This window comes from Eschrichtius robustus, chromosome 7 (genome assembly GCF_028021215.1).
Source record: "Eschrichtius robustus isolate mEscRob2 chromosome 7, mEscRob2.pri, whole genome shotgun sequence".
NCBI lineage: Eukaryota > Metazoa > Chordata > Mammalia > Artiodactyla > Eschrichtiidae > Eschrichtius > Eschrichtius robustus.
Window position 1 is genome coordinate 73751205 of NC_090830.1, and position 12798 is coordinate 73764002.

Sequence of the window (12798 nt, forward strand, 5' to 3'; positions counted from 1 at the left end):
CAGGTCTTGGCATTCAATTTCAAGTGAATAATTACAACCAACTAATGTTGGTCTCAACTGTAACATATTCTCTCCAGGAGGTCCTTTTGCAAGCAGGACCTTGGTGTCACCTCTGCAGATTGAGAATTGGTTCATATATCTGAACCTCAAGCCATGTCAGAATGTAGACTGACCTCATTCTGCTTACATCCATTTTTTAAATGTGCCATATTTTATTCATTCAATGCCTTCTGCCACCGCCACTTTTTTTTGCTTTGGTTTTCTAATTTGTTTGCCTCAAGAAGGAACGAAACTCCATTATGTATGAATCCCAGGGAGATGTCTGACTGCCATTAAAGTTTTCAATGGGCCCCCAAAACTACCATCTTAGCACAGAATTTGCTCAGATGTCAGACTCACCAGCTTGCCAGGAGCACGCAAGACTCAATGATGTTCCCTGCTTACTGAGAACATTCCATTCTTGTCACTAGAAGCTATTGTTTTGGGGTAGACAAGGAATAACCAGGTTTTCAATCAAATAGTTCCTTATTACTTCAGAAACCACTCTGTGCAAATCACATCCTGAATTCCTTCAGCAAACAAATTTGGGAATGCAAAAAGAGAACAAAACACTAACTCTGAACTATAGCGCCCCCTGGCTGTCACAATATCAACTAACACACCCTTCTGAGGTAAAAGTCTCCTACTACAGCTAAAGCCATGTGGTTAAACCCACCCCAGTATTCCTAAGATAAATGCCATAACTATGATAGGTTTAAGCACAAAATATCATATACTGTTAAGAGCTGTAAACAATCACAAGATATTTATAAGAGTAAATGACAAAAGCAAAAAAACTACTGGCCTTCCCCTTCTCCAAAGCAAGAGCCAATATTTCCTAAATACAGACCCCAAAATTGTAATAATGGGAAAGCCTTGCAGCATTTGTTGCTGATAGAGCTTGTAGAGGAAGTTAATCATAACCTTTCCATGTTTATCATCTTTAGGCCTATATTAAAAATAAAAATGTGCCCACACATATGCCAAAGGAGCATTTCATAATCAAATGAAGTACCAACTACACAAACGAATGTGTGACTTTAAGCTCATAAATCATGATGAGTGAAAGACAAGTTGTGAAAGGAAAATGTGAGTTCCATTCTCCCATAGGGTCTATTATAGAATATACTGATATTTTACAATGGAAAATGATTTTTGTAAACTTTTTTGGGGGGAAGCGTGGAAGAGCATTTAACGATGCCTTCACAAAATTATGACATATTTTACCATGACCTAAGACTCCACATGTGACTATGATTTTATAGAGATTGTCATTGTTTACCTCCCTCAACAGACATTGAGGCTATCCTGCAAAGAACACATAAGGAAAAGAAAATAGCAAAACAAACATCAATTTCTAGGACTACAGAAAGTAGGCAAGGCAAAGCCAAGAAAATAGTCACTTACTTAGGCCACAGAGATAGCCCACCTTGTGGAACAGTCTTGTGTGGAAAAATACATTACTCCCATACTGAATACACCTAGTAGATATTCACTGCAGATTTTTTAAATCGTTATTATTTCTGAAAACCAAACTCTACTTGGGCATTTTCTTAAAGGAAGCAGAATTACTTTACCAAATATTAGTATTTTTGCAAACCCTCAATATGTTTCACCTAGTATTCAACAAATTTGTCTGGCACTGCAACAGAGAGGAAAAGAAAGAAGATAGTGAGGAAAAAGCTTCCTATGCACTCAGATGATTCTGTCTTCAAAAATAGATTCAATGTACATCCACAGAATTGAAGCTGCTGGAAATGTACAAGATTTGGAGAAAATCCAAATATGGAGGCAATGGTATCCTTTTTGAAAATTCAGCACTGGGAGTAGATTCCAAAAATATATGCTTTTTGGTTCTAATAATATTCTTCTCATTACAGATGTTACAAAATTTATCAGCCTCTGAGGGTCAGCTAGTTGTCTTTGAATGCAGAGTAAAAGGAGCTCCATCTCCTAAAGTTGAGTGGTATAGAGAAGGGACCTTGATAGAAGATTCTCCAGATTTTAGAATTTTACAGAAAAGTAAGTTGGTGCTTTAAAATTATTTTTCTGATAATTTTTATAGATTTATTGTATACATTTATTTTTATAACTTTTAACAACTAATTAAAATGTAATAAAAAGAATAAAATAAAAACCACTTATACTCCACCAAACTAAACCCTATTAATATTTTGGTGTATATTCTCCAAAAATTTTTCCATGCATATATTTTCTTTAAATAAAAATAAATTGTTTTGTAAATTGATTTTTTCACTCAACATTTCATGAACATCTTTCCATATTAATAAATATAGAACTTTTTTACTTGTAAAAATAAGTTGATACAATCAATTTCATATTTACTTAAATCTCCTATTGTTGAAAATGTAGATTGTCCACAAATTTTTACTATTAGAAACTATATTTCAAAGCATGTTAACAGAGAAGATCTTTGTGAATATCTATGAATAAATCTGAGTACTAGAATTGCTACTGTAAATTCACATTTTTTTAGGCTTTTAATATAAATCATCAAAATGCCATCCAAAAAGGTTGAACTAAATTTAGGATGATTATATAATTGATCATCTAACCTGGGACACCTTGGGGAGTAACAGAGGGTGCTAGTAATCATTACACAGAGATCCCAGGAATAAACCAGATCATCCCAGTTGAACTGGGACACATGCTATTTCAGTTACATTCTACTACAACCAGCAACATATGGGAATTTCTTTTGTCTTATACCTTCACTATCAATGGGTATTAAACATTTTTTTAAATCTTCACTAATTTTATAGGTCCCAAATGGGAATACTTGTTTTAATCTGCACTTCACTAATGAGATGTGGACAGGAACTTTTTTTTCCTATTTATTGGGTCTTTGAATTTACTTTAAAATTACCTATTATATCCTTTGTTCATTGTTTATTGAGGTTTTACTCTTTTTATTGTAAGAATTATTTATATATCCAAGTGGTTAATTCTTTTCTTGTCATGCAGTGCTTTCACCTTGACCCATTTCAGTCGTAAAATATGTTGAAAATTATTTGCTTCTTGGTTAATTTGTTTCTGCCTATCACAAAATAGATATATGAATCAAACTACTATCAGGTTTAACAACAATGATATATTCTGAATAGCAGCAACAATGATATATTCTGAATACCATTTAAGCTGAGGCAAAAAACCTCCACTAGTTCTATCAGTGTAGAAGAACGTAACTAAATTCAACAACTATTCCCTGAGTGCCTGCAATTCTACAAATCTTAGTTGAGCACCTGTTTTCAGTACCAAGCGGGCACCTTCAGGAATGCCAAAGAATTTTAAGACGAAGAACTGTTCCTGAGGAACCTGTCATCTATCCTGAGGCTCTTAATATTAGAAACCTTAGGGCAGGAGGTATACGCTACATTATATCAGGATGTGAGAGCCCAAAGCCAAGAATGATCTCTCAGTCTTCACAAACTTTTTCAGGTCAGGCTGAATGGGTACAATAAAAGCAAGTCATCCTGAATCCCAACTAATTCAGTAACTTTTCCTCACCTAAGGTTTATGTGTCCCAAGTGGAACCCAAGTATGTCCCAAGATACAGCCACATCATTTAGTCAGCAGCTCTCTTGCTGCCCTTCGGTGATAATGATCCTATCCCTGTCAAGGTCATTGGTGCTTAGGTCATTTTACTTAAAATTTACAGATTAGCCTTGTCAAATTACTCATGAGTATGCAAAAGATACTTCTATAGGAAGCTTCTGATAAAAATATCACCTCTCAGTAAAATAAATGCTCAGAATCTTTTAATTTTTTTTTCTTTTAGAACCTCGATCCATGGCAGAGCCAGGTAAAGATCATTTTAACTTTCATTTCATTTGTATGTGATCCGTGACTTGAAATATATAATATAAACATATTGAAATTACACTGGTGTCAAGAAAAAAAGTTTTACAAAGAAGATCGAAGCCAACTCTAGCTACGACTGTAGGAGAAGGAAAGGCAAGCATGTGCAAGTTTGGAATATATATTCAATAGCTAGTGTGAATGCAGTTAGTTCTGCGTTGTTGAGGAATGTTTCTTAGGAATATTTTCCCTCTTTCATTGGCCCCTACTCATGACCTCCTTAAACTGGGCAGAGCAATTTCCATGACGCTATCAATTCCAATTCCACAGCCTATGTATCTCAAAAGTTATGCATCAGATTTTAAAATTCACAGAATCAATAAAATGTTTATGATGTTATTAGATTTGGTTGGGAGGATATTAAGATGACACATGGATAAAGCTCTTACCTCTAGAAAAAGACAAGTTGCTCACAAAACACAGCATAAACATCTGAATGTCCTCTCTATGATCACCCTGAAAAATAAGATTGTATTTGTGCCCATGGGTAAGAATGATGGTTTGGAATTTCGTTATTATAATTCTTGCTTCTGAAAACTGAATGGAAAGGCATTCCCAGTGTAGACACTGAATATCCATGTTGCATAACCCTACACTAGGCCCTTGGGGATACAGTAAAGACCAGAGTGCTCTTGCTCTAGCATTGCTTGTAGTGGAGAAGAATTTTTCCCTTTGAAAATATTTCAGGCTTTTGATACTTTCAACCAAAGCAAGCTTTTTCACTAGGCAGTCTCATACACAAAATAATTTCAGAGTCACCCAAAAGGGGTCCCTGCTCAAAACAAGCCCCAGCTCCATGATCTAAAATTTCATGTTCAGAGAGTTTTTCTTTCCACCTTGGATAAAGCAAATACCCTTTGGAGACAGAATACTATATCTCATCAGGCAGGTATAGTATAGTATGAATGAATTTATCAGATCATTTTCCGAATGCAGGTTGCTGAAAGATGAGAGTGCCAATGTTTGGGAAGGGAACAGAGAGAAGGAAGCATAAGACTCAGAAAAAGGACAGAGAGGTACCAAAACCAAACTTTGCCTCTCCATCATTTAGGATTCTTTGGGCAGCAAGTAAACAAGACCTAACCAAAAATGCCTTAAGCAACATGAAAAATGTATCTTGTTACATAGCAAGACGTCCTAAGAAATGGTAGTCTTGAGATTGGTTAATTTAGCATCTCAGAGATCATCATGGGCCAAGCTTTTTATTTTTTTTTTCCCCATTCTGTCATCTTCAGAGTATCCTCTTAGACTGGTTCTACTCATATACCCAAGACAGCTGCCACAGTTCTGGGTATTACACGCAGATGACAACGTCCAAAGGCAAAAATAGGGAAAAACGCTCTCTTTTACCCCTTTTAAAAGGCAAGAAAAACTTTCCCAGAAACTCCCCAGGAGATTTTCCCTAATATCTTATTGACCAGAATTGTGTGTCACATGCTACCACCTTAGCAAGAATAGAGTGGTATTTCACACAGACCTACTTTTGCTTTAAATCCTAATTTGTTTTTGTGATTTTTAAGCTTATTGTTTCTTGGTCCCATTTTTGACATCTGGAGGGATGACATAAAAACAGATAATCTGCAAATCCATAATATACATTATATTATCATTAAATCCTCTTGTTCATTGTCTGCATGGAGTTATTCATTTTACTTCCTTTGGCTCATTTAGTCTGCTAATCAGTCAATTCAATCAAATAATTGGACTAATTATTTTCAAACAATTAATATCATCAGCTTCTTCTATTGCTTTTATAGAATCACCATCTAATATCAGAAAATTCCATAATTCCACTTCCGTAAATAAGTCAGTAACCATTCTGCTTTATTGGCTTTAGAGGAGATCTGTACTTTGGTCATTGCTGAGGTATTTGCGGAAGACTCTGGGTGCTTCACCTGTACTGCAAGCAATAAATACGGCACAGTGTCAAGCATTGCACAGCTAGATATAAGAGGTAAGGGCTCTTTCAATGCCAGAACAGTTTAGACTATGACTTTGATTATGAGTATGGACAATGTATATTACCCTCTCTTACTGCTTTTCATATGAAGCTAGCTTGGCTCTCCTAAAATTTTTTGAATTATTGAGGAAAATGTTCTTGAACAGAATCCATTTGTCAATTTCTCATCGCATTTATCACCACCACCCCAGTTATCCTGCTGTTACTTATTATACTCCCTAAGAAAACATCTCCTTGATCTTACCTAAACTTCTAAAATTCTTTCCAAAATGGTACTTAGATTTTTTTAGGTTTTTTTCCTGTATCCTTACCATTCTTTAATGTCCCAGATTGTGTTTTCTGTTTTTGACAAGGATTTCCATTAGCACGTTCACCTGGGTTGGATACATGCCCCGTCTCAGGGTTCTAATCCTATCTCAGTCTTGTTGAGTAAGGCTAACATCTCAGGTCCTGTTATCATCCTTTCAGGAAATGAAGACCCCAGAAACAATGGGTCTCTTCACTCAGCCAACTCTACCACCAACCTGGCTGCTATTGAGCAACAGCCGTCCCCACCCAACCCAGAGCCACCTTCTGTGGAACAACTCCCTAAACCCAAACTGGAAGGCGTTCTGGTGAACCACAACGAGCCCCGGTCCAGCTCAAGGATCGGGCTCCGTGTCCACTTCAACCTGCCTGAAGATGACAAAGGAAGTGAAGCATCCTCTGAGGGTGGCATGGTGACCACCAACCAGACCAGGCCTGATTCCTTCCAGGAGAGATTCAATGGACAGTCGGCAAAAATCCCTGAGCCTTCCTCGCCCGTCAAAGAGCCCCCTCCAGTTCTGGCCAAACCCAAACTGTAAGTAAGAATTAGAATGGATAACCAAGAGTGCCTGTGACCTTCTCTGACTCTGCCCTTCTTAAAAATGATGGAGCTAAAAAGGGAAATTATGAAATGAGAAAACACACATTAAATACTTTGCAAATCATAATCCTTACATCAGTGTAAGTGTACGTACTATCACTTTCATCCTTTCTATTCATATTCTACCTCCAAGAAATGATACTCCTAAACTAGCTCAAAAAGATGTCTGTCTAACATTAGAGGGCTCCAGGTGAAGCACTTCTACACTCTTCTTATAAAGCCCTTTCTCATGTCTAATAATCTTTACGGTGTGAAATTTCATCTTTCTATTCCCCATTTCTGCTTCAGCTTAAGTTTTTATAGTCATTATAGAAAAGATACCTAGTATTTTTTAGTTAGTTCCTTGATATGGCTAGATATGCTGTAGTAACCACACGCTTCATATAAATGTAATGGGTTGAAATTACAAAGGAAGTGAAGCATCCTCTAAGGGTGGCATGGTGACCACCAACCAGAGTCACCTCAGGAGCCTGATGCAGTTGTCACCCAAACCCTCTAGAGAGCTTCCATCAGAGTCATGTGGCAAAATTTAATGTGCATCCATAGTAAAGCAAGCACAGAATATGATACTACTATTATGTTCTGTCTGATCCACACATCAAAGTGATAAAAATTACATTTATAACTACATAAACCTTTAAATATCAACAAAAAAATCTACAGTAATAGCACTCCCATCATGTGTTTCTCAGTGCTGATATTCACTGGAAGCAGTTCATGTTGCTTAGTTTTATATTTCTCTCACTACCACACAAGGTGAAATTCTGGCCATAAAATTAAATGTTACAAAACATGTGGGTCACATCCAGAAATATCTCTGTCCCCTCAGAGTTCTGCCAGTCACAGGAAATAGGAATCTACTTAAAGTAGGAAGAAGGGAAGAGGTTATTGTAGGGATATAAGCAGGAATGGGCAACAAAACACAGCCAGGTCCTGCACAGAGAAGGAGAAGCAGGGAGTTAAGAGCTAGGATCACATACACGTTCAGTCCAGCCTCTGTCCACTGCTCACGCTCCGTCTTGAGCACCTCCTTGTTTCCTCTTTGCATATCCACTCTACTCTTCTCTCTTGGAAGACTCATCGATTCATATCTGGCCCATGATGGCATGTCGTCACGATTTGTGTCAAGTTCCACTGCTAACTAAATCGTGCTCAGCAGCTCAATTCCAAATACCAATTAGCCCAGGCTCGTCAGGTGCAGAGCATTTATGTTTGGAGGGAAGAAGAGTCAAATGGATCACATCAGAACTGTGTGTGAAGGCAGTTCGCAGAGAAGGGAGTTGTAAGAACAGGTAACCCCAAACAATCAACTGCCTCCTTTGTAGGGCCTCCTCTTACCCAGGGACTGTTTAGGAGCTATTAGATATGTCAGTTAGGGTTAGGTTTAGCTTCATGTTGCAGAAAGCCCAAACTAATGGTGAGTTAAACACATGAGGGTTTATTTTTCTCTCAAATAAAGGAATTAGATGGGCAGTCTGAGGCTGTTATCATGGCTTCATAATCATTAAGAACCCAGTCTTCTGCTCTGCCGTCTTTAGCACTGGCTTCTTCTCCAAGTGCCCTCATGGTCCAAGAAGGCTGATGGTGGTCTAGTCATCATGTCTGTATTTCAAGCAGCAGAAAAGGCAAATTGGTAGAAGTCCAACTACTCTCCTTTAAAGGAGCCTTCTTAGGACTTACCCAAAATCACCTGCTTATATCTCATTGGCCAGAACTTAGTCACATGGTACATTAAGTACAAAGGAAGCTGGGAAGTGTGGTCTTTAGCTGCACATGTTGCCACCATGAGTAAAATCAAGTTCCTTTACAAAGGGGAGAATTAAGTAGTCAGCCAGCAGTATCTACCACATGAAACTTTCAATGAATATAAAAATTCTTTCTACTAAATTATGTAGTGACACCCTCTAAAAATCCAGTCCTCAGCAGTATATAATTCTTTAATATTTTTTGCCTTCCTTAAATTTTCACCTAATGGTGTGAATATAGGTTTGTATTAGTAGAGGTATGAATACGCAGGTGCATGCTCACCTCTCTCTCTCTCTCTCTCACACACACACACACACACACACACACACACCCTTTGTGACTCCACATGCCTACAAAGTTTTCTTACTGGTTTTAATCTTTTAGGTTTTATGTTAAAATATATTGACTCAATAATCTTGAGGATACAATTTTCTGCTTGTTCCTTCAATTTGCCATTCATACAAAAAATAGATAGAATTCTTATAGATCTTAAAACTGCAACAGAGAGGGAAGCTGTCGTTTTTTAACACTGTATCATCAAAGCCTAGATAATTCAGACTTTGACATTTTCAGCTTGAATATTAAGCTATTTAGAGAAGTGACTCTTCATCGTGGCTACACTCTAGAATGAAATGTAGAGCTTCTGAAAAATATTTATGCCTTCCATCCCAGTTGAATGAGACTCTCTCCACAGATTATTTTAATGTACAGCCAGGTTGGAAAGTACGGGTGTAAAGTTGGAGAACCTGAGTTACAACCCTTTATCACCCCACCCAGCCCCATACACACACCCCTCCACAGCCAGGAAAAAAATAGAAGAATTAACATTTAAAGTGAGTAAAATGTCAGACTAAAATCAGAATGTACTGGGTAAGCCCATGCTTTGGGGCAAGTGTTTCTTTAGAGCAGTGGTTCTCAGTCCTGGACGCAGACAAGAATCCCCTAGAGCCTTGCTATTCAAAGCACTGGCATCACCTGGGAGCTTGACAGAAATACAGATTCTCGTGCTCCACTCAAGACCTACTGAATCAGAAACTCTGGAGGTGCGGCCTGGAAATCTATGTTTTAACAAGCCCTCCAGAGGGTTCTGAGGTTCACTAAAGTTTAAGAACTGACCCACATTTAAAAAGATAATAATAACTATGCCTGGATCCTTTCCCAGGCCAACTGACTCTCTGGCCAGTGGTGCCTAAATCAGTAAGGTTTGTCTTTTATGCTCTCTGGGTGATCTAATGCACAAGCAGCGTAGTTACCACTGCCAAAACCACAGCTAAAAGCTGATTGCAGAGACATATTTACCCAGAATTAGTTATCCTAATCAGCAATGTGCTAGCAAATGTTTTAACTACCGGCAGAGGCAGGGAAGCCCTGATTTGTAGCATTTGCCAGTTTCCTCCCACCATGGCTGATTTCAAACTACTAAAGAAAAGTCATTAAACTGGGAACTGGGATGAGGTGTATACAACGTGCCCTCCAGAGGCAGCGAGAGCTGGCTCCAGCACACACTGCCCCAAGTTGTTGTTGCCAAAATTGCTTTCAAAAGTATTTGATACAGTAGCCCAAGTTGTTCTGTTGTGTTTATCATTAAGCCTTGACATTTTATCTCAACCATTTAAAATCCCTCAGAAATGGACCTGAGGACACGGGGAGGGGGAAGGGTAACCTGGGACGAAGTGAGAGAGTGGCATGGACATATATACACTACCAAATGTAAAATAGATTGCTAGTGGGAAGCAGCTGCATAGCACAGGGAGATCAGCTCGGTGCTTTGTGACCACCTAGAGAGGTGGGATAGGGAGGGTGGGGGGGGAGGGAGACGTAAGAGGGAAGAGATATGGGGATATATGTATATGTATAGCTGATTCACTTTGTTATAAAGCAGAAACTCACACACCATTGTACAGCAATTATACTCCAATAAAGATGTTAATAAAAAAAAAATCCCTAAGAAATTCTTTTGTATTCCAGAAACCACATCAAGAAACATCCTTATAATTCTGAAACTCTAATTTTCATTCTTACAAATCTTGAAATTGATATCTGTAGTTCAGAAACTGAAAAATATAATAGCCACCATTTATTGATCATTTATATGATTTAGGTGATTTATCTATCAATTCTCACAACAACATGAAGAGATATTACTTACTCCTATCTTACTTATGAAGAAATCAGGGTCAGAAAAATCTAGAAACCACCCCAAACCACACATATAATCAGTGGCAGAGCCAAGATTAGGACCTAAGTCTATCTGTCTGCAGAGGCCATATTCTTGAGCATCATGCTTAAGCTAAGTTGTGGCAAAAGAAAAGATATTTTCAGGGAACCCAGGAGAGTTGATAATCTACAGAAAGAAAACTGGGTACAAACCTGATTTCAGAAGTCCTCATAGCAACAAGAAATGAGCAGCTGAGCTTATAGCAATTTATGATAGGCTGTTATTTTGAATTAGAGAGGTTGCTCAGGGTTTTGTATGCTTTGTAATTAACCTTTCCTTCCTTTATTCTTTCATTGTACTTTGTACCTTCATTATTAAATAGTAAGTTCCATATGTTACCTGTAAATAACCACTGGGTATTTGTATTACATATATGTATAGTAAGATTTTTGAGCCCTGAATAGCTCATACTATCCCAGGCATATTTGTATCTCCTACAGTACCTAGCAAAGTAAACATACAGAAGATTCAATAAAAGTTTGTTGAATACTGGAATTGACACCTTGCCCTTATGTCATGAATAAGCAAATTGAAACAGCTGTTTTGAATCCCTTCTGAAACAAGACAGTTTAATAAAATTTGGGGGACAAAACCCTGTCAAACAAAAGGAGACATTATTCTCAAATGAATTCTTCCAGAATCTTAGAAACTAATCAAAACTATTTGATGCTGTATCTCATATATCATTATGTTTAAAGTTTGTGACCCTCTACAATCCGAAATACTGCATTAAAATGATAAGGGCTAACATGCTGTTTAAAGTCTTACTTAAAATTAAAAGCTGGTTCTTAGTTTTCATTCAATGGGAGCTAAAGGAAAATAAGAATCAATGAATACCAAATGACTTCCTGGCCCCTTTTCTTCATCCTTATCTTTCTAAGATTACTTAGTTTTCATATACTACTTTTTCTACTTCCGTAACTACAATAAAATATTTCTGCAATACCATCAGATTAAAAGTTGCTCAGACTACAATACAAACATGTCCTAAAAACCACATGGCATCTTCTTTACGCTATAGTAATCACAGAATGGGACCTGCCAGATATGAGATCCATTAAAAATTTAAAGGTTTTATATTTTCATGCCATTGGGAAAGTTAACACCAGCAGAAACAACGTTATTGTATATATTTTTCTAAGGATAATCTAACAAAGATATTTCTGCTTCTCTTGATTGCTGAATCTTTCATCTATGATGGAATGAAAAGATTTAATTAATTTTAATTATGTTACTTTATTCTCTCAGCTTAAATACTTACTTCTAAAAGGGAGGAAGAAAGTTACTGTGCCAAGTGGCTATACTTCTAAATTCTTAGTTTTCATAGGTGAACAGAGGACAAGAATTTTCATAGTTGAATAAAGAGTCACATAGTATGTAGCATTTGACAGCAGTCATGAAAGTGGAGATAGGTCTCTACTTCGTGAAGTTACTTTTCCGTATATTGTGTATCAGAAGTGTTAATGAAGGCAAGAGAAAAGGTCTTAAACTCCAAGAATTTTTTAAAAAATCACGACTATATTCAATATCCTGTGATAAACCATAATGGAAAAGAATATTTAAAAAAAAGAATGTCTCTATGTGTATAACTGAGTCACTTTGCTGTACAGCAGAGATGGCACAACACTGTAAACCAACTATACTTCAATTAAAAACAAAAATTTTTTTAAATCAAAGTTTGGAGAACTTTCTGCCTCAACTTTATTGCCATTGGTGTTGACTTTCCCGATGGTATGAAAACATAAAACCTTTCATTTTTAATAGATCTCATGTTCAGCAGATCACCTTCTATGTTCCAAAACATATTTTCAAAGAACATAAAACCACGGTGGGCTTGAAGCACTGTGGTCTCACTTGTGGCTGTTCCTATGGTTGTTTATTCAAGAGTAGATTCTCCTAAACAGCAAAGTTTGACAGCCCTGACAACTTTATGCATATATGACTTTTAGACACTTTCGTTTTCCATTTTCTTTTTTTAAAAAATTAATTAACTGTTTTGTTAAGAGGAAGTAAATAGACTGTGGGACTTAAGGCAACTCATATAATGCT

General features: G+C 37.1%; 1 protein-coding gene across 3 annotated transcripts in view; it reads left to right on the forward strand.

Moving 5' to 3' along the window:
• MYPN (myopalladin) overlaps positions 1 to 12798 on the forward strand; it is a 75563-nt gene that overhangs the window by 38304 nt on the left and 24461 nt on the right. For all 3 annotated transcript variants that reach the window (XM_068548859.1, XM_068548858.1, XM_068548860.1), the window contains exons 6-9: positions 1920 to 2061; positions 3839 to 3862; positions 5756 to 5872; positions 6347 to 6719. In XM_068548859.1, the coding sequence (XP_068404960.1) occupies positions 1920 to 2061; positions 3839 to 3862; positions 5756 to 5872; positions 6347 to 6719 (656 nt within the window). The remainder of the gene's footprint in view (positions 1 to 1919; positions 2062 to 3838; positions 3863 to 5755; positions 5873 to 6346; positions 6720 to 12798) is intronic.